Source organism: Lepisosteus oculatus, chromosome 3 (genome assembly GCF_040954835.1).
Source record: "Lepisosteus oculatus isolate fLepOcu1 chromosome 3, fLepOcu1.hap2, whole genome shotgun sequence".
NCBI lineage: Eukaryota > Metazoa > Chordata > Actinopteri > Semionotiformes > Lepisosteidae > Lepisosteus > Lepisosteus oculatus.
The window spans coordinates 34,275,847-34,297,809 of NC_090698.1; the positions used below are offsets into that span (position 1 = coordinate 34,275,847).

The following is a 21,963-nucleotide window of genomic DNA, read 5'->3' on the forward strand; positions in this document are numbered from 1 at the left end:
TTTTAAATGTTGTAGTTCGTCTTGAAAAAATGTTACGAGTATATCATCTATCAACAATTACACAGGTTCTGTTTCCATATTGCGGATTTTGGTTACGTAATATTATTTTCTAGATTTCACGTTGTGAATATATGATTTGGGCAAACAGAGCCGCAAAGAAGTACATTATAGGTTGTTGTTTTTTTTTTGCAGTTTTATCTAGAACAAGCGATGCTTAAACCTTTGTCTGATTCTTGTGAAACTATCCACACGACAGTTACAGTACCTAGGAGTTGACTTCAGTGATGTCACTGATGGGATGTTTCTAAAAATCCATCCTCTGTAAAATGTCTTCTCTAGTTGTCCTGCATATGTATTCGCTAATGAAGCTGTGTGTTCTGAGCCTGGATCTCTACATTTCTGTATGAACCAGCTTAGAGGGCTAAAGACAGCTTGTGTTTAAATTGAGTGTAAGGCAATTTATGCTTCTAAAGTCATGGTCAGCATTTATTATTGTACTGTGCTGTAAACTTGTTCTGTGCCAAGTCACATTATTTTATAGCGTTTTTATAGCGTTATCAAATCCAGTGGCGCTGTGTGTTAGTTTCCTGACTCCCATGTCACATGGTCTGTGATTGAAACCTGTAAAACCGGTTTAATTCATCACAGCCAGCACTCCGGTTGTTAAGTAGAAGCAGGCGAGATTTCCAGCGAAAAACACCCCCCCCTTCTTCAGGTGTGAGGGTCTTCTGCTCAGAATGAAACGCTAAAATGTAATGTAGGCTCTGAATGGGTTCAATTATGATTTGGGCTTGATTAAGGTCGCTGCCTTTCATTTAAAACCCTACTTGAATCCTTCTAAACTAAAAATCAGTGTTAGTGAGTTCTAAATAAAGAGGTATCCAGGTAACAGTGAAACGGGCGGACAGTCTGGGGAGATCGCCCGTTTTCCATGTAAATAGTTCCCTGGTTCCGCACCCCTTGGTGTTTCTCTCGCTCTCTCTCGGGTCACCTGATCATTAGCTCGAAAGATTTCAGTGCTTTGTGTATATTCTAATGGTAGTGGGGGCAGGGTGTGTGGGAACAGGTTTGGTTGAAATTGCATTGGAGATCTATGTTCTTCACACCTGAAACATTTTCTCTGAAAGCATTTTCTTCGCAGTTTAACCGATCTTGTTACAGCATGTTACAGTTTACTATTATTAACCATATTAATTTTAAGTGCTTAATGTAAAATCTTGTAAAAATATATTTTCATTGTTCAAATATACATTAAGTCTGACTATCATATAATAAGTTAAATACAAAACTAAAGAAAAAATAGGGTTAAATATAATTCAAAATATTTTGCTAACAATGTTAACTGTTTATGACTAATAAAATGTATTAATTAAGGAGTAGGATGGCACAGTTGTTAATATGTTTTTTGTTTTGTTTCTTTTTCATAAATACAACAGTAGTACCTAATGTCTCAGTGGCTTTCAAAATTAAATTATGCATGCAAACCTGTGAACTAGAAAGATAACTAAGATATCCATCCATTTATAATGGTGGCAAAGTGGTTAGCATTGCTATCTTGCAGCACTGGGATCCTAGGTTCAATTCCTGCCATCCTGTGTGTGTGGGGTTTACATGTTCTCTCTGGGTTACATGGGTTTTCTCCATATGTGTGATATGACTCCCTCTCGCACTCCAAAACATACTGGTAAGTTAATTGGTTTATGGGAAAACTGGCCCTGGTGTGTGTGTGTTTGTGTCTGTCTGTCCTGTGATGGACTGGCGCTATGTCCAGGGTGTATTCTGCCTTGTGTCCGTTGCTTACTGGGATAGGCTCCAAATCCTCTGTACTGGATAAAGAGATTAGAAATGGAAGTAAAGGCACTGTGTGGATGGAACTATACACAGTGTTAGAAACCCACTATGAAATGGCAGCATCTCACTGAGAATGAAATATTTTATAGTGCTGGCTTAAGGAAACAGCCTTTCCACCTCTCTTGCACATCAGTATCCATACCTAGATATTTAAACAAATTGCCTCTAATTATAAACATCTTAATATGCTGGCTCTGTGGATCCGCATCAGCTATGTTTGCCCATTCCTTCAATTCATGTGCAGAAACTAAGAACTAGAGAAATCAAGAAAGGCTTTTTTTCTAGAATTAATAAATGCACATCCTGTTCACTGGGGAAATTAAATCCACACTGAGCAATCTTCAATATGTTCAGAATATGACAGCAAGAATCCTATCAGGGATGCATTACATCTGTTTTCAAGTCCTTGCACTGGTTACCTATCAGATTTCGAGTCAACTTCAAAATCCTTATCCTCCTTATATACTGTCCTACAACTGTTATTATTGATCACCGAATTATTGTACTTGACATGACTTCATTCAGCCTTTCCTGAACGTCTATGACAGGCAGAGAGAGTGATGTTTCTGGTGCGATCTTTTGCAGCTGACATTTCACTGTTTTAAACGAACAAGAAATTAGATTGCTCATAAATCACTTATTCTATATAAACACAGCGTAATTGCCCTCCGAAAATCCTCTTTTTCTTGTTCGTTTTAGAGACCTTGATCGAAACTGATTTTAGATGTCAGAAAGGATTTATTTTCTCTGTATTTCCTACATTGCTTTGTCGAGATTTTAACTTTATATCTAACTTTATATCTAGGCTCAGATTTCAACTATAAATCGTACAGTAATTAATAGCAGTAAATACTGATGTTTTGCGCCCTCCTACCACAAAAATATATGTTTAAAAAAATGTCATGTTCCCATAAAAAAGTCATGCCTTGGAGTATAGACCCCCAAAGGAATGCCATAGACTCAAACTGCAAAATAAACACATACAGAAAGAAAGTATTTGTATTGTAATTGCAAATCCTGGTACTGTATGAGTGATTGGTATGACTTTCTCATTACAAATCTCTTATTAAAATTTAAATTTCTATGTAACTCCAGGTCAGAACAGAGAAAATGTAACTGCCTTAAGGAGTTTACGATTATGAAAAATAGAAGGATAAGCATGATACGTATATCTTCTGTCATTTTCTAAGTCATGTTACTGAGCACCAAATCTTATTGAGAATATGAATCCATTTGAGGTTTATACCATTAAAGTAACGGTTTATTCCATGCTGAAAATGTTTGTACCAGACTTTTTTGAGGCCTGTTTAATTGTGTCTGAAGTCTGATGTTGTAAATTTTATTGTTAAAAAAATCCATGAAAATGTCACTACTAAAGTTAGCTGGTACTGTTGGTATTGTAAGTGGCAAGTAGAGCTCATATTTTAGATTTTGTGTAGTTGCTAGCGTTGAACTGTGTATTGGATGCACATGAATTGAAGGAATGGGCAAACATGGCTGATGCGGATCCACAGAGCCAGCATATTAAGATGTTTATAATTAGAGGCAATTTGTTTAAATAACTAGGTATGGATACTGATGTGCAAGAGAGGTGGAAAGGCTGTTTCCTTAAGCCAGCACTATAAAATGTTTTATTCTCAGTGAGATGCTGCCATTTCATAGTGGGTTTCTAACACTGTGTATAGTTCCATCCACACAGTGCCTTTACTTCCATCCATTTCTAATCTCTTTATCCAGTACAGAGGATTTGGAGCCTATCACAGTAAGCGACGGACACAAGGCAGAATACACCCTGGACATAGCGCCAGTCCATCACAGGACAGACAGACACAAACACACACACACCAGGGCCAGTTTAAATCTAACCTCAGAACCTTTCTTTTCAGAAGACTTAGTGTCTGTATCTGCTTCATTTTCTAATTTTGGTAGCAGCTCTAACTGCTTGTCTTCCTTATATGCATTTACTTTGTAATCTGTGGTCCTTTTATCTGTTTTTACATCTACTGTATTGCTTTGAGATGCCACCTTTAATGGTGATATATCAAATAAAGTTTTTTATTATTGTTATAGGGAAACATGATCAGATTTTCCCTGGTTCAGAAAAAAAGATCTAAAGTATACTAGTTTGTCACTCTTCTCATTCCCTTTGCTAAATGACTTTTCATACTAATCTGATCAATCTAACTGCCAGTTTTCTGTGCTTTCTCTATCCTGTTAGATTTGCAATTATTCTGAAAATTTTCATCTTGAAATAACTCATTTCTAAATACCTTTTTCACTGTTAACATCTTGCAGCAACTCTGCAACAAAATATACACTCTGACAGTTCATCCTGCTACCAACATTAAATAAAACAAATCTTAAGATTTCTATATTTATGTCTTTATTTAGTGGTTTCATTAGTGACAAAGGCTAAACTTTCTTGGAAAAATGTCCAAATGTCTTTTATGTGTTGCGGAAAAAACTGACTTGCTTTAACAAAATATGTTTACAAATCCTTTCACCTGGCATTTTCGTAGTTAGAAATTATGGAACGCTCTGTTAAAAGCAAGGGAGTTTTTATAATAATAATAATAATTGCTTACACTTATATAGCGCTTTTCTGGACACTCCACTCAAAGCGCTTTACAGGTAATGGGGACTCCCCTCCACCACCACCAATGTGCAGCATCCACCTGGATGATGTGATGGCAGCCTTAGTGCGCCAGAACACTCACCACACATCAGCTATCAGTGGGGAGGAGAGCAGAGTAATGTAGCCAATTCATAGAGGGGGATTATTAGGAGGCCATGATTGGTAAAGGCCAGGGGGGAAATTTGGCCAGGACACCGGGGTTACACCCCTACTCTTTTCGAGAAGCGCCCTGGGATTTTTAATGACCACAGAGAGTCAGGACCTCGGTTTACGTCTCATCCGAAGGACGGCGCCTGTTTACAGTATAGTGTCCCCGTCACTATACTGGGGCATTAGGACCCACATGGACCACAGGGTGAGCGCCCCCTGCTGGCCCCACTAACACCTCTTCCAGCAGCAACCTTAGTTTTTCCCAGGAGGTCCCCCATCCAGGTACTGACCAGGCTCACACCTGCTTAGCTTCAGTGGGTTGCCAGTTGTGAGTTGCAGGGTGATATGGCTGCTGACTGTATGTCCGTTGCAGTTCTTTTGCAACATGAATATAATTGTATCGTTATTAATTTCTTGAGATACGCGATTCCATATTATATTCCCTTTTAATCAAATTCTAAAAGTATGCTTGTTGACTCCGGTATCGCGTTAGTTAAAGACTTCGATGCTTAAAATGTTTAGGGAGAAATGGAATACTGGTGTGTATGTTTCCTTTAAAGTACCGAGACCAGCCATATACTGTATGTTTAAGTTCCAAAATTAATATCATTTATGGACTTCACACGCGTTGCAGTATGCTCCTATTCTTTTTATGCTCAGGCACTAAGTAAAAGGAGATGCTTCATATTGCTTGACTAATTTTAAAAACTACGTTATAAATGCAGACGCTCCCTCCGTGCGCTGCTCTGGTGCGCCGGCTCTTACACAGTGCCTGTCTGCCGTAAGCGTTACAATATACATACCCAACACTGCTTGTACCCATCTGTCATGCAAATAAAACACCTTGAATTGAATTGAATTGAGGGGAGAAGGGGGGAATACTAAAGCCAATACTGGCTCAATACCCTCAATGGGCTTTGATGTGCTAATGCGTTGGTTTAACAGTCCGGGTGTGGCAGGCTTCCAATGTCAACTCGACTCGATTGGAAGACAATGAACGTATTTTAGCCCTAAATGAATTAATAGCAAACATGGTTTACATAAAATACATTTTTCCAAGAAAGTTTATAATAATACGATCTATAGTTGAAATCTGAGCCTACTGTAAATATAAAGGAAAAGCATTTTCAGAGAGCAATCACGCTGTGTTTATGTCGAAAAAGCGATTAGGTTTATGAGCAATCTAATTACCTATTCGCTTAAAACGCTATATAAAATAAAGTTTATTTAGAGATGAATGATCAGTGTCGCAGTTTAAATAATGGGATTCAGGAAACTAACACACAGCGCCACCGGATTTAATAACAAAATAAAAACGCTATAAAATAATGTGACTAGGCACAGAAAAAGTTTACAGCACAGTACAATAATAAATGCTGACCATGACTTTAGAAGCATAAATTACCTTACACTCAATTTAAACACAAGCTGTCTTTCTGTATGAACCTCTAAGCTGGTTCATACAGAAAATGTAGAAATGCATTAGCCTGATTATGATTAAAAAACACATAATTAAACACGCGTTTGCGATTTAAATCATAACACGATTTAAATCAATATAAATGTTTATATTGTAACACATACTGTCCAGCCTCCATTTTTCTATAAAAATTTACTGTGTTGCACACACACACAATAGAAGCAGGAACCGCTGTCAGAAGGGAAGATATGTTCAAAATATCGTAAATATCGATCATGTTGCGATATTTTGAAATATAAAAGTCATTTGATTGTCCATAATATCGTTTACCTATTTTTTCGAAGAAATGTTTGTTAAAAGAAAAGTCCAGCACCAACTGGATTCGAACACACAACCTGCCAGTTGGTAGTCACGCACCTAGACCAGTAGGCTACAAGACAGCTCGCATGAACAGGCAGGCGAAACAGCCCTACACAGCCCTGTCGCAGCACACGGATATAATCATACCGTTATTAAATTCTTGAGATACGCGATTCCATATTAGATTCCCTTTTAATCAAATTCTAAAAGTATGCTTGTTGACTCCGGTATCACGTTAGTTAAAGACTTCGAAGCTTACAATGTTTAGGGAGAAATGGAATACTGGTGTGTATGTTTTCTTTAAAGTACCGAGACCAGCCATATACTGTATGTCTAAGTTTCAAAATTAATATCGTTTATGGCCTTCACACGCGTTACAGTATGCTCCTATTCTTTTTATGCTCAGCTACTAAGATTTCCCTTCAGTGGTAAAATTCAATATCTACAACGGGCACAGTAAAGATGTTTACAGTAAGTCTTTCTACGACAGACCAATGGACCACGAGTGCCCCTGTCGGTCAACCAATCACGCACCGCGGTATTTTGCGTCATCGCGCGTTACGATGCACGACGCCGTAACCAATTACCTCCGGTTCGTGTCTGTACCGCGCACTTTGAATGGCTGCATCTGTATAGAGAATTTTTAAGAAGGCAAATCAGAGACTGTTTTTAATTAAAAGATTCAAGACTTTAAATGTTATTCCAAATGTCATACTATTTATTTTAATCCTTGTTTTTGTTCTTGAATGTGTGGAATGGGTTGTATATCTAACCTATTAATTGCTACTTCAAAGTGACTGCTAGCCTAAACAACAGTACATGGTTTCCATTATATGATAAAGTGCCATTTAAGTGCTTATTCAACAATGGTTCATACATTAGCAATAATTATAATAATTGCTTACACTTATATAGCGCTTTTCTGGACACTCCACTCAAAGCGCTTTACAGGTAATGGGGTCTCCCCTCCACCACCACCAATGTGCAGCATCCACCTGGATGATGCGACAGCAGCCATAGTGCGCCAGAACGCTCACCACACATCAGCTATTAGTGGGGAGGAGAGCAGAGAGTTATGAAGCCAATTCATAGAGGGGGATTATTAGGAGGCCATGATTGGTAAGGGCCAATGGGAAATTTGGCCAGGACGCCGGGGTTACACCCCTACTCTTTTCGAGAAACACCCTGGGATTTTTAATGACCACAGAGAGTCAGGACCTCGGTTTTATGTCTCATCCGAAGGACGGCTCCAGTTTTACAGTATAGTGTCCCCATCACTATACTGGGGCATTAGGACCCACGTGGACCACAGGGTGAGTGCCCCCTGCTGGCCCCACTAACACCTCTTCCAGCAGCAACCTTAATATAGTGTTAAAAGAAATTTAGTTGTGAGAGTTTTTGAACCCTCTGGAATTATATGGATTTTTGCATGAAATGTCCCTAAATGTGATCTGATCTTTATCTAAGTCATAATAATAAATAAAAACATTATTTAACATACACAAAATTTTACAATGCCATATCTTTATTGAACAAATGGTTTAAACAATCAAGGTAATTGATGGAAAATGTATGTGAACCCTTATATTTAGGAACAAGTGGAACCTCCTTTATTGACAATAACCTCAACAAAACACTTTCTGTAGCTGCTGATCAGACCTGCGCAGTGGCTAGGAGGTATTTTGGCCCATTCCTCTATACAAAACTGTTTCAGTTCATGTATATTTTTGGGATGTCTCGCTTGACCAGCCTGCTTCAAATCACGCCACAGCATTTCAATGGGATTGAGGTCAGGACTCTGACTTGGCCATTCTAAAATATGGAATTTCTTCTGTTTCAGCCACTCTGTTGTTGATTTACCCCTGTGTTTTGGATCATTGTCCTGTTGCATGACCCAACTTCTTTTGAGTTTTAGATCAAAGACAGACGCCCTGACATTCTGCTGTAGAATTTTCTGATACAACTTGGAATTAATTGGTCCCTCAATGATTGCAAGCCATCCAGGCCCTGAGGCAGCACAGCAGCCCTACACCATTATACTCCCTCCACCATGCTTCACAGTTGGGATAAGGTTTTGGTGTTGGTATGCATTGTTTTGTTTTCTCCAAACATAACGCTGTGTACATTTACCAAAAAGTTAAACTTTTGTCTCATCTGTCCACAGAAAATTGTTCAAGTAGTGCTGTGGAACATCCAGGTGGTTTTTAGCAAATTTGAGACGGGCAGCAATGTCTTTTTTTGGAGAGCAGTTTCAAGGTTCAATGGCGTTACTTTGTCAGTTTAGGATTTTGAATACTTGGATCAGATCTTCTCATAGTCTTCCCTTCTTATTACTAAAAAGTTTCAGTTTTTTAACACAGTGTAAAACATTCCTTCAAGTCAGTGAATGTATCTTGTTTCTCTTCTTTTGAATTCCCCAACAGCCATATATTTCTGAAATAAGGCAAAACAATTGTATACTGTACAATATTCTAAATGTGGTCTTATAAGCGCATTATACAATTTTAACAGAACATTCCTTAATTTCAATTCAACATTCTTAACTAAATCTTTTAACATTTTATTTGCCCATTTTATAGCTTCCCCACATTGTCTAGAAGGCATAAATAATAAATCAACAAAAATGTATTTTCTGAAAGTAGTTTCTGCAAGCTCAGCATTTACCATTTTGTATTTATAGTTTTGTTTTTATTACCTGCATGCAACACCTCCACTTTTTTATAGTTAATATCATCTTCCAGGTGCTTTCCCAGTCTTGAATTTTGTCTTAATCTTTTTGAATTTCATTTGTTGTTTCTACAATGTTTGCTCTTTGCCCTATTTTCTGTGAACCTCACTACAGTGCTTTACTAGGTATACAAGAATCAAGATCATTAATATGAATCAGAAAGAAAAGTGATCCTAATACATACCCACTTACTGCATCATCTCAATTTGAGAATTCACCCCTTATCATGTACATATGCAGTAATCTTCAGTAAAGGATCCATTACAGAGCTCTTTGAAGTCTGTATTTTCAATATTTCTGCACCTTCTCATGGAACAAAATAACCTTACCTACAAATAGAAAAAGAATGTTACTGAGCACCTTAATCTCTTCAATACGAGTAGAGACCAGAGAGCCTTCGCCAAGACATATGACAAATCAGTTTGCAGCACCTCCTCTTAAACCTGTAGTGGTACTGTGACACCTCTCTCGTGTTTTTTTCTTGTACAACGGAGGTGGGGTGCAAATCTAAAAGTAAGCTTCCTCATAAGATCAAGTTACTGCTAGACAGGTTTTAACAATGTTCTCTTGGTAACCTGAGGTATCGGTGGATTAGTATTTTTTTCCCCTGGATACCAATCCCCTTGATTTTCTGAATTGCTGACATTGATCTTTAAAATGGTTAAAAGCGACAAACTTATTAAAATGTATACTCTTTATCAGCATGCTATCATGCCACGTATTCTTTAACAGCAAGCTGCTGTTTCATTAGACCTTAATATCTATGAAAACAAAACACACCTCTAGAATATGAATACACATTGCACATCACACATCACACAGCCCTTTGTCTCTTCCTGGGAAAGATGCTCCCCCCCCCCCCCCCCCCCCACAAAAAACACGTGATCCGCCACGCACCCAGTGGCTCATGCTCTGCTTACGAAAGCTGCAAAGCATTCGAAGTGTGCGGAAGCGCTTGGACAGGCCGATGTGAAACAAGGAAGAGGAGTACAAACACAGCTGTTGGTGGTTTGTCACCAGATCCGGGCGCTGCATAGGGAGTACGTGGTCTTGGATTAACGTGTCCTTCTTCTCAGCTGATGCGAACGGCTGCAGTGAAACTCGATCTCACATTTAAAGGAAGAGAACACTGGAGGCAGAACAAGAAGGATGGATTTATTCGCTTTAATGAGTCTGGACGAGCTGTCCCTGCGGATGTCCCAGCTCTCTATGTATCCCCTTTTCGATATGGCACATTACATTGTCTCAGCAATGGCACTTAAGGAGCAGCCAGGTAAACATTTGAAAATATATAATATAAATATCAAAATATGTATATCGGCTGGTTTTGATGTTAACTCGTGTAATAATAATAATAATAATAATAATAATAATTGCTTACACTTATATAGCGCTTTTCTGGGCACTCCATTCAAAGCGCTTTACAGGTAATGGGGACTCCCCTCCACCACCACCAATGTGCAGCATCCACCTGGGTGTAGGTTAAAAATCCACACTTTTTAGTTATTTAAATGAATAAATCGCTTAATTCTTTCCAGTATTATCTGGACTTGGAATACATTTCTTTTCCTGTTTCGTATTCAAATTCTCCATATTACAACATTCTTGAAAGCATATGTAAATAAGCATAAACTGGCATGGAAGCAGTATTGGTTAATGTAATAAAACGAACTTTTTAGTTATATACAATATAATTATTTGGATATAAAATGTATAGCATAAGTAAGTAAATATTACAAGTCGGAAAATATACTTTAAAATCATTTCCAGGTATGCATACCAGCAGGTCCACAGGTCATAAACTACATTACTTTTTAAACCGTTGGTAGATTGACTACACAGATAGGAAGAAAGTAACTGCCAATATGACCCCTACACGAAGAGACATGCATGAAAAGCTACAGATGTAACTAAGATCTAAACTATCTAGCCTAAATTCCTTTTTTTTCTAGCCTTAATTCCTATTGAAATCTGGTTTGAAAAGATCCGTTTACGCTGAAATGGTTTTGGTCTAAATATACCAAAGCGTATTGCGCACGCATCGTGAATATAGAGAAGGCGTTTGTGGTACAAGCACACTTAAACTAGTTATTGTTCAACATAGCTGTTATTGCTAAGACCATATACGAAAATAAAGATTGTAAAAACTGCTATTAATGATTGTTAATATTATATGCTTTGATTAGACGTCAGAAAAATAGTGTACTATTTTAAGAAATGTGAGGAGATGATAAGTGGTTTCTCTTTTTGCTTGAAAATAGACATATGTTAAGGACTTTAAAGCAAATTTGTATGAAACATTGGATTTGTATCATTTTCATGTGGGCATTAAACATTATCATAATAAGACTGTTTCCATTTGCAGTTGTAAACATTGAAGAAAATCAATGGTGTTTGAAAATATAGGAAAATAGTAGCAGTACATAATGTGGTCTATAATATCTGTGTTAAATCCTAAGATCTTTGTTTGGAAAGATCACTGGAGACATGGAGTTCCGATTTCTTCAGGAAGAATGATTTTTGAAAAACACAACAAACTTTAGGATACTTGTAATAAAAATTTAATACAAAATAAAGCCTAGTTTTAGTTCAGAACCATTAATAGGACTGTAGTGCAGCATTCTTAAGACAACAGTTAAATACCTTCCAATATATCACAGTATTCTGCATCATACAATCCTATTTCCTGCATTTCTTGGCATATTAGTTCATAGCACAGTCCTATTGCTGTTTTCTACCTGAATTTCAGATTATTTAAAATATCAAATTTAGCTACAACAGTGTGTAGTTTCTTGGTAAACGCTTTCCTGCATTATTCTTCAAAATCAAACCATTCCCACTAATGTTCCATGCTGGAACAAGAAGAAAGGAAACAACATTTTGACAGTGGAGCCTTCGGGTTTGAGATCGTGCCCGAAGAAGGCTTCACTGCCGAAATGTTGTTTCCTTCTTGTTTCAGCATGGAATAAACCTTTACTTGCTCCTCACTTGTCCACTAAGTTCTTCTGTTTGTTGTTCTTTCTGACCAGTGTTATCATAGAGGCACACAAAAACTTAACCTTTGTGGCTTACGTTTCTTACAGTTTTGTTTGTCTCTGTTATCTGAGCTCCATGTGGAAGACATCTCTGATTGCAAATGCCTGCTTAAAATAGCTTTATTATCTAGCCTTAGGCCTATTGTGCAGTGAAAAGCTAAAATACAGAAATAGAAAAATGACTTTTAAAGTACTGGATATAGTACTGTTGAATGAAATGTAGTAATGACACATTTCAAGATGTAAATGCTAAACAGTGTATATTTGTTGTCATTTTAAGTATTAAAATAAAACACATTTCAGCTTTGTTGTAAAGTCATTAATAAACTGGTTTTGAACCACTGCAATTTATGAAATATGATATTTTACTGCAGATTATTTGATCTACCTGGGAAAGTATTTGAGTGTGCTTTTTTCTGTTTTACATAGTTGTTGCAAAGAACAATTATGATTCAGTTTTCATCCAATGCTCTTTATATTGCTCTGCATACTGTATATTTGTGCATATTGCTCAAATCACAGAGTTTAGCCAGGATTAAATATTTGATCATAGAGATAGGTGGGCCTTCTTTGTGAGAGCCTTGACCTTTTATTAGTTTCTTATTATTCTTTTAATAGCAAGCTATCTTAAAGTGCCCTGAATTACTGTCCTTGTTTGGCTTTTCTGATGTGAACTTTTTTCCCTTTGTTATTCATTTGCTGCACTTCTGCTAGTAAGCCTGACTGGTATTCCTTAACCCCCCTGTTACCAAAATATCAAAGGTTGTTCATCAACACCTGTTCCTGTACTGTTCCTTTTTTATCTGACACGGAACCAACTTTGTAATTATTAGAGGAAGGATTGATGATTGGTGCTTTCATCAACACAGAAATCACAAAAAAAGATTATTTTTACTCTTACAGTTTAATTCAAAGAAAATAAAAAAGTATACATCTTACAGACAAGTTAAAAAAAACAATAACTATATAATGAAAAAGTAAGAAATGTAATTTTTATAATACTTTTAATAATATAAAGAATATATTATTCTTTATTTTGAAGGAACAAAAGTACTGGAACAGTTGGCTTACAGATTCCTCATACTGGTCAGATTTTTGATGTTGGGTATTTAGACACTTATAAAAGAGCTCTGGCCATCTTTTAACTGTCCTGCTTTGAAAAAAATAATAATACAGAAAACTAAAGAACTTTTTGTTGAACTTTCTGTTGTTGAAATTCTGAAGCTGAAAGAAAAAAACACAGAACGGTAGCACAGACGTTGTAAATTCCAAAATCAACAGTTTGTAATATACATAACAAAAAAGAAACCATTGGTTACTAAAGATCCCTCAGATTAACACTAAGCCAAGACCAGGTTGGCCAACAAAAATATCTGCCATTGATGACAGAAAACTTCTCAGAGCTGTCAAGGAAAAGCATAAAAAACTTAAAGTGCAATGTAAATATTGCTGTCTGTTCTCTTTTTTGCATCTTGTAGCTATCCTATTTGGAAATTTACCACTTTGTGATGAATTATATATATAAACATGCACACAAAAACTGATTCAGTAAGTTAATTGAAGCTGTAAAAAAATTAATAGTTGGGATCATGGGGCACATAACTCAAGGTCTATTTCTTATAATTAATTCATACACTGTACAGTGCTAATTGAATATGTGAACCCTTCATCTTTTGTATGACAAATAATTGTAAAAAAATATTTTATCTGTACTCCCATATTCAATTAATCTAATCCAAATGATGGACACGTATACAAAAATTATATATTATTTCATTATTTTAAAAAAGCTGTTTTTATTGGAACAAGTAAGTGAAAGTATTAGAAAATATGATGCCTGTGTGTAAAAGTAAGTGAATTCAATAAACAGTGACATCCCTTAGCAGCAATGCCCAGAGATCAAACATTTCCTATAGTTACTAATCAGTCTCTCACATCTTCTTTGAGGAATGTTTGCCCATTCTTCCTTACAAAACTGCTTTGACTGCTCCAGATCAGTTGGCCATCTTGCATGAACAACCCTCTTCTGGTCTCACTGCAGCATTTCTATTGGGTTGGGCAATCAGAAACACAAAAACAAATCTCTTGATCCATTCTTTGGTAGATTTGCTGGAACGTTCAGGGTCATTGTAAAGCTGGAGGACCTATTCTTGACTCAACTTCAGCTCACCGACACCACTTTAAATTGTGGAAAAATGTAACTATAGTAAATTAGCTGTCAATAACTGTTGTTAATCAATGGATGAAAATCGTTTTAGATTAAGCTACGTTATGTGTATTTATGTGAGTAATTTCCTTGTAGACAAAGGAGCGAAACAACTTAAAGAACTCACTGTCTACACTTTCACAGTTTTAACTGCTTTGCTCTGTACTGTCAAATACAGTATATACAGTATTAGAAAGTAGAATTGTGCTGTTTTCTGGTGAAGGTTCTCATGACTCTCTACTTCAGTTGCTTCAGTACTCCTACAGTATGTTTTGTTATTCTTTACTTAAGAGTTTGTTATAGATAAATTTGTGCAATTCTACATCAAATTCAATTGTATACTTTATAAATAGTATGACAATTTAATGATTTCAGTATTCATTCTTAAATCCACCTTATGTTTTTTTGTGATAGAATATGCTCTTAAGATGCTTATTTTTATTTTAGAGTGTTTGGGGAGCACTCTTAGCTAATGAACCATACATTGTTTTAAAGTACTCAACAATGCACAAATTTTGATTAAACTTTCAATGTCGACATTTTGCATTTAAAATGCATTTATTCTAAGCAGGTTGGCCTATTAAAACAAGTTTTCATGCATCTTATGTCAAAGCCATACTACTTTCATGAGCCTCAGATCAGGTAGTTTCAAAAAGACCAAATGAGCTAGATGGTCTGAATAGCCATCTCTTTTGCTATTTTGTTCTTAAATTTGTGGATTTTGAACTATATTACATCGTGGACATAGATATTGTTTAGGAGGATTTTGCTGGTCTGCAGAGATCTGCATGGAGTACTGACATACAGAAGACATGAGGGATGGATGGATTAATACCCTCATTCATTTATTTCCCTTTTTTTAATGATATAATGTAAGCATGCCCAAAGGGGTTGGCCAGCCAGTTGACCTTGGACCCCTAGAGGTTTTTTTCTCCTTACTAAGGAGTTTTTGGTCTTCTGGTCTTCTGTTCTGTATTCACAAAATGTATGGTTACTTGCATTGTTAAGTGCCTTGGGGCAACTTTGTTGTGAAAGGCGCTATATAAAAATAAATTGAATTGAATATTAAGACTATTGGGAATATGCTTACATGGGCAATAACTGGACACTGTATACCTTCCTTTAACTGTGCTCCATGTCCTTCCACATGTAAAAGCCATCATGGACATGATGATCATAATGAACAAATGTACTTCAGATGTGTATTGTCACCTACCTATTTTATAGTATGTGTATGACATTGCTTCATAGAGAATAAACGTTTTGTTTTAGTTGTATGAGCATGCCAGCTAACTTTATTAAGATTGTGTACAGACATAATAACAAAACATGTATTCTAATTGTTGCACTATATTTCTAAATGGGATAACGGGGTCCTGAAGTACACTTGGAGTATACATTCTCATGTCTTATGTGCAACTTGTGATTACTTTACTTTAATTGTATTGATATTGTAACATCAATACTGCAAGTAATGTTTTATTAATAATACGGTAATTATTAATCAATTCCTTTTGATGGTATTTCAGGTTATCCCTTCAAGTAGACAGGTATGTTACTAAAATCCCCTTTCTCCCACTCTGTGTTTCATGCTTTTACTGCCAAGTTCTTATTTATAACCTTGCTAAACATCACTTTTGCTTGAAACTGGTGCATGCGAATTTGTGACTGTAGTTTGTGTTTCTGTGGTGTTGCAGTATATCATGAAGTTTCAGCAAAATTATAAACTTCATCAATCATCACAGAATTCTATTTTACTGCCCATTGCTAATGGTAAAGGCATTGTGTATTCTTATTTTTCTTTGGGATTAATCGCCTTTTATAAATAACCCACACTTTCAACTGATGGTATTGCATGTGTCTGTAAAATGGTTGTTAAAAATTAAGCACATGGTTGTAAAAATATTTCAGATCGGTACTGATGCATCCAGCATCATCATCCACTGTTCTGCATACAGTGCCTTGCAAAAGTCTTCACTCACTTCCAATGATGTTCCATTACAAATGTATATGCAATGCTGTATATTTAACAAAAACTTGAATGCTCCAGGTTTTTTGAGGGTGAAAGAAGTTAAATGTCAGCAAAACCTACTGCCAAAAAAAAAAACTAAATACGATGATTGCATAAATATTCACCTCACTTTGCCAAACCTAATTTAGGTAAGGTGCATATGGTCAACAACAATAGCCAGCAGCCATATCACTCTGCAACTCACAACTGGCATTCCACTAAAGCTAAGCAGGTGTGAGCCTGGTCAGTACCTGGATGGGACACCTCCTGGGATAAAAAACTAAGGTTGCTCCTGGAAGAGGTGTTAGTGGGGCCAGCAGGGGGCGTTCACCCTGTGGTCCATGTGGGTCCTAATGCCCCAGTATAGTGAAGGGGACACTATACTGTAAACAGGCGCCGTCCTTCAGATGAGACGTAAACCGAGGTCCTGACTCTCTGTGGTCATTAAAAATCCCAGGGTGTTTCTCGAAAAAGAGTAGGGGTGTAACCCCGGCGTCCTGGCCAAATTTCCCATTGGCCTTTACCAATCATGGCTTCCTAATAATCCCTATCTATGAATTGGCTTCATTGCTCTCCTCCCTGTTTGGTGAGCGTTGTGGCGCACTATGGCTGCAGTCACATCATCAAGGTGGATGCTGCACATTGGTGGTGGAGGGGAGTCCCCATTACCTGTAAAGCGCTTTTGAGTGGAGTGTCCAGAAAAGTGCTATATAATTGTAAGCAATTATTAATTATTATTAATAACTTTGACAAGAAGAGATAGAGTTGAATAGCTGTGATTTCAGAAAATATTGTGGTGGCAACATTATATTATTGGGCTCCTTTGCTTCAGTAGGGACTAGTATTAGTATGTCATTTCACATGAAATAAATATGAACATGAAATAAAAGAGGCCATTTGGCCATTAGGCTAGTTTTTAGGTGCTAATTGTTTTGAGGATCTCATTCAGTCAAATAGAAAGTAGAATTGTGCTTCAACAGCTTAGTTTATTTCAGACTTTGGCAAAAAAAGTGTCTCCTGTTCGTGCATTTAAATGTCACTTTGTTTTGACTTGTGTCCGTTGGTTTGTGTATCATTGTTGGTTCTGAATATGTCAACTGGTTTGAATTTGTCCTCTAATGCTTTTTTTGTTGTTCTTTTTATTTTATTTTGTATTTCATCATTGATACTGTACACTGTAGAAAACATTTTTATTTTTCCCTCATTGCAGTCCTTTTATTGCCATACCTATCATTTTCACTTGTTAGTTTTCTTACTTAAATACACCTTTTATTTTTATCTACATTTTCATTAATGACACAGTGAAATATATACAGTATATACTTTTAAGTTAATAAATTCCTATTGAATATTTAAAAAAAATTTGGTCTAACGTTAGAGTTGGAGTGACTTGTAGAGCATTTGGTAGGTATGTATGCATGATATATTAAAACTTAATGGATGGTGAACATACCCCCATTTATTGATAAGGTTATTGTAAAATAAATAAGACCTTTTTATTTCAGAGACCTATGGAGACAGATTTGGTACCAGCATGTGGGACAGTACCATCACCTCTGAACAGACAAAGAAATACTATCGAAATTGTTTGTGGCTTATCTAGTCTGTAGCTTGGCCAATAACTGGCTGCTCCATGCAAGTAATTACACGACCCAATTATCAATAGAGTTAAATATCAATTCTGAAGGCAGTTGCCAGGTAGATTGCGTTGTCTCAAGAGTAGTTTAAAAGATCGGGTCCTGGTGAAAACTTGAAATGATTGTGTAATTTTAAAAACCTTACAAGAATAAGGAGCACCAGGCTTTAAAAGTGTAGTGCCTCACACAGAAAAGCGATTGTTCCTCCAAGGCCATAGAATTAGCAAAATATTATGATTAGGATTAAATACTTTGAAAGCTATATGCAATTCATTTAAGCTTTTTCAGATATACAATCTTTGCATTTATTTCTGTTCCTTTGATTGCTGATTTTAAGTCAATGGAAGTAAATATGTTTTTGTGTATTATTATACTTAATCTCACTGTAAGAAAAAGTAAATACTTTTCTTTCTGTGTGGATTTTGCTGCTGTTTATAAAAATATCTCCTTACAAAATATCCAAAATATGGAATTTAAAAAGTTTTTTAAACAAAACATATGATCATTTCTTTTTTTTCAATGGAACTTGCAAAATTTAGTGTAATTAATTCGATTTTGTTGATTTTATTTTTAAAATGTGGTTTAGTCATCATTTATTTCAAATAAAACCCCATTCCTGAAATGAAATATATTACATTTAAATCAAATTCAACATTTTCTGTCTCACTGAACATCTTTTCTGACTATTTAACTTTATTTTCTTAGTATTAGAGTCACCTTCACCAAGCAAAAAGTAATATACTGTATTCTTAGTCTCGTAGCAGCCTTTTCAATCTAGTTTCCCAAACATTTTGAATGCTGCCAGTGTCACAAACCAGTCTTTCATGTGTTTTCACAAAAAGCTTCATTCATAATAAAACCTCTAAATACCCTTAACATTATTTGCTACATACTGTATAAGCAGCATAAATGTGATTCGTTGTTGTATTTTAAAATACCAATAGCTTAACAGCTTTTGGGGTGTTATTGTCTGTGATACATTATAAAAAAATAGTTTTTTTCCTGTGGCTTCATGTGATCAAGTCTGTGGTTATTCTTTAGTGTGCAGATGTTAACAGGAGTTAATGTTTAAACCCTGCCATGTATTACTTGGAGCCATGACTCCAAACTCCAATGTACAGAATTTTATGTAAACAGTGTCTGAGCTTGCCTTTTTTAAAGCTCCTTGCCTGAGTCATATATACCTGTAAATATGGCAAAAAAAGCATTATATATTGTCCCAAGGGAACTATATAAAGTTGGGGTTATTTACATGAGAATGCCGAAAGACTAGATAGTCATTGTTTATTTCAAATATTACTTATATATTATATAAGTAGAATATACTTGTTCAATATTTGTATAGGGTTTTACTCATATGGCTCCTGTCTCAGGAAGTGGCGAAATAAATATAATTCCTAGATGAAACGCATAACTTTTTCACACATTTAGCTATGCAAATTGATACCCATGTCTGTTTTTTGAGATACTCCAGGCTGCCATGATAAATGGCTTCAAAAGCTGACTGTGAGTGTTAGAAAATATTACTGGCTTTGTTATTCTGAAATTGAACAATAACAGACTGATTTTATTGTGACATCGGCCTTGACATACAGTATAAGCCTTTACCATACACATCTAAAATGTAAATGGTGTTGAAAATCTAGAGATTACCACAGTAGCCTTTGTAGGATTTGTTGTGCTATTTGCTGACTTTTTGCAGAAACACATGAGCTATTTATGTGTAAATACAGCAGTTGGCTTACACAACACGGCAGTTTATGGCTTCCTTAAACTGACATGTGCTAAGTGTGAATGCTGAACAATCAATGCCCAGAGTCTGGCATTAAGAAGGTTGTTATTACCCAAATCTTTATTTAGAATACAAAATCCCTATGCATAAATTTCATGCCAACAATCTTGAAACATCTAGTATCGAGATTAAGTATCTGGCCTGAGAGCTTAAGAGAGCAATACTCAGCATAATTTCAATTTCATTTTAGCCACATGAAACAATATTGCTTTGGCAATCTTTTCAACCTTTTCAATCTAGTCTCCCAAACATTTTGAATGCTGCCAGTGTCACAGACCCTTAACATTATTTGCTACATACTGTATAAGCAGCATAAATGTGATTAATTGTTGTATTTTAAAATACCAATGGCTAAACAGCTTTTGGAACGTTTTTGCCTTTATTTGAGTCTCTATGATACATTATAAAAGTTTTTTCATGTGGCTTCAAGTCTGTGGTTATTCTTTAGTGAGTGGATGTTAAGAGGAGTTAAAGTTTAAACCCTGCCATGTATTACTTGCAGCCATGACTCCAAACTCCCATATAAATATGGAAAACAAAGCATTATACTGTATATTGTGAAGATTTTGCTTCAGAGATTCTAAAAGAGGGCAGCATGGTGAGATAGTATTAGTTAGCCTCACAATGCTGGGGCCCTGGGTTCAATTCTTCACCTGGGATGCTATAAGCATGGAGTTTGTATGTGTGGGTTTCCTCCGGGTTCCACATACTGGTGGGTTAATTGGCAACAGGTGTGAGTTTGTGTTTATCTGTATGTGGCCTGCGATGGAACTGGGAGACAATTTTGTTTCAGTGTAAACTTATATTCTTGGGTAATCTGGGATTTAATTCATTTAAAGAAATGTAAAAACCTGCCATTAAATTAATAATGCCATTAACATTAAATAGGGTTCGAAAACACACTTTAAAACATGATAGCAAAGAAGCCTGCCATTGAATTAGTGTGCCTGAATAATTAGAAAACCATTTGTTTCATGTCCAGCCATTCAGCCTAATTATTAGCCTCTTGGTTAATAATTTATTTGGCTGATGATATCAAAACTGCTAAAGTTTGCATCTATTTTATACAGCTTGGCATTTTACTGAGTGAAATGTATTGCTTAAGAGCAAATCTTATTAAGGGTAATACCTTCTTAAGTGTACAACAGCAATGGTTCCTCTCTGGTGTGAATATTTTTAATAATAGCATCTTAATTTCGGGAATAACTATAAAGCATACTCTTCTTATATGGTGATGTATACAGTATGTTATATAAAAACATAAACCATAAAATAGTTTTATTTTTTCAAATGTTACTTCTTGTGTATTTCATCCATCTTCTTTAACTTCTCTTGAGGTTATATTGTCTAAGGGATGAAATCTTTTTAATCTGTTTCATTATATTATCTCGTATTCTCTCGTACCCACTGTTGTGTCAGGAAATTGTGAAAATGTTACAGCCTGTACACACTGTGGCTTGGTGTTCTTGCTGTATTTGATAACTACAGAGGAGGATTGTTTTTGAAAATAAAAAGCTTCTTAATATGTTTGAAAATATTACTCATGTAAATTGGGAGGTGCATTCTTCTTTATCTGGTTTTATTGTTCTTTGTTTGCAGGAGCTGTAGATGTGGCCTTTCGCAGTCCCTTTGCATGCTGGTTTAGCTCTATGCTGTACTGTTTTGGTGGAGCAATACTTTCAGGCGTGCTTCTCGCAGAGCCTACTTTAGCACCCTTCTCAAACACCAATAATGTTGTACTGGCTACAGTTATATGGTAAGTTTTGAGTTTTGTGTTTCTTTTTACAGGACATTTTAATGGTTCATTCTCTTGTACATATGATTTTTTTACCTGCTTTGGAAGAGAATGTTCAGTTATACTTGTTGCCTTTTTGTTTTTTTAAACAGACGTACTTTTTACATATAATTGCATCATGTCTTTAAAAAAGTGAGTGATCAATTATTGAAGGTTTGTCTCTAGTTTAATATTTATGCTTACCTTTTATTTATATAAATTTAAGATGGAAATAATATTACATAAAACCTTTAATAAATCCTAGATTTAGGATTTGGGTGCTTTGGGTCATTATATTTTCCACTTAAAAATCTCTAATGAGGGAGTCAAATTCAGTACTACTCTTGGGGGAGACTATGTACTG

The 21,963-nt window shown here is 35.9% G+C and overlaps 1 protein-coding gene and 1 long non-coding RNA gene across 6 annotated transcripts in view; one reads left to right on the forward strand and one right to left on the reverse strand.

Moving 5' to 3' along the window:
* Positions 1-7,920: 7,920 nt before the first annotated feature.
* On the reverse strand, positions 7,921-9,983 carry LOC138237847 (uncharacterized). 2 transcript variants are annotated; one of them, XR_011189157.1, is made up of 3 exons: positions 9,925-9,983; positions 9,329-9,473; positions 7,921-8,849 (listed from the first exon to the last, which is right to left on the reverse strand). It is a non-coding gene; the product is annotated as an uncharacterized lncRNA (long non-coding RNA). The 2 variants fall into 2 exon arrangements; XR_011189156.1 differs by lacking the exon at positions 9,925-9,983 and having other exon boundaries at positions 9,329-9,674.
* A 77-nt stretch (positions 9,984-10,060) lies between these two features.
* tmem38b (transmembrane protein 38B) overlaps positions 10,061-21,963 on the forward strand; it is an 81,192-nt gene continuing 69,289 nt past the window's right edge. The window contains exons 1-3 of one of the 4 annotated variants that reach the window (XM_069187140.1): positions 10,329-10,417; positions 15,915-15,935; positions 21,425-21,581. In XM_069187140.1, the coding sequence (XP_069043241.1) occupies positions 21,475-21,581 (107 nt within the window). In that variant the 5' untranslated portion in view covers positions 10,329-10,417; positions 15,915-15,935; positions 21,425-21,474. Of the gene's footprint in view, positions 10,418-15,914; positions 15,936-21,424; positions 21,582-21,963 lie in introns of all 4 variants that reach the window. The other 3 variants (XM_069187141.1, XM_069187139.1, XM_006627050.3) reach the window with 3 other exon arrangements.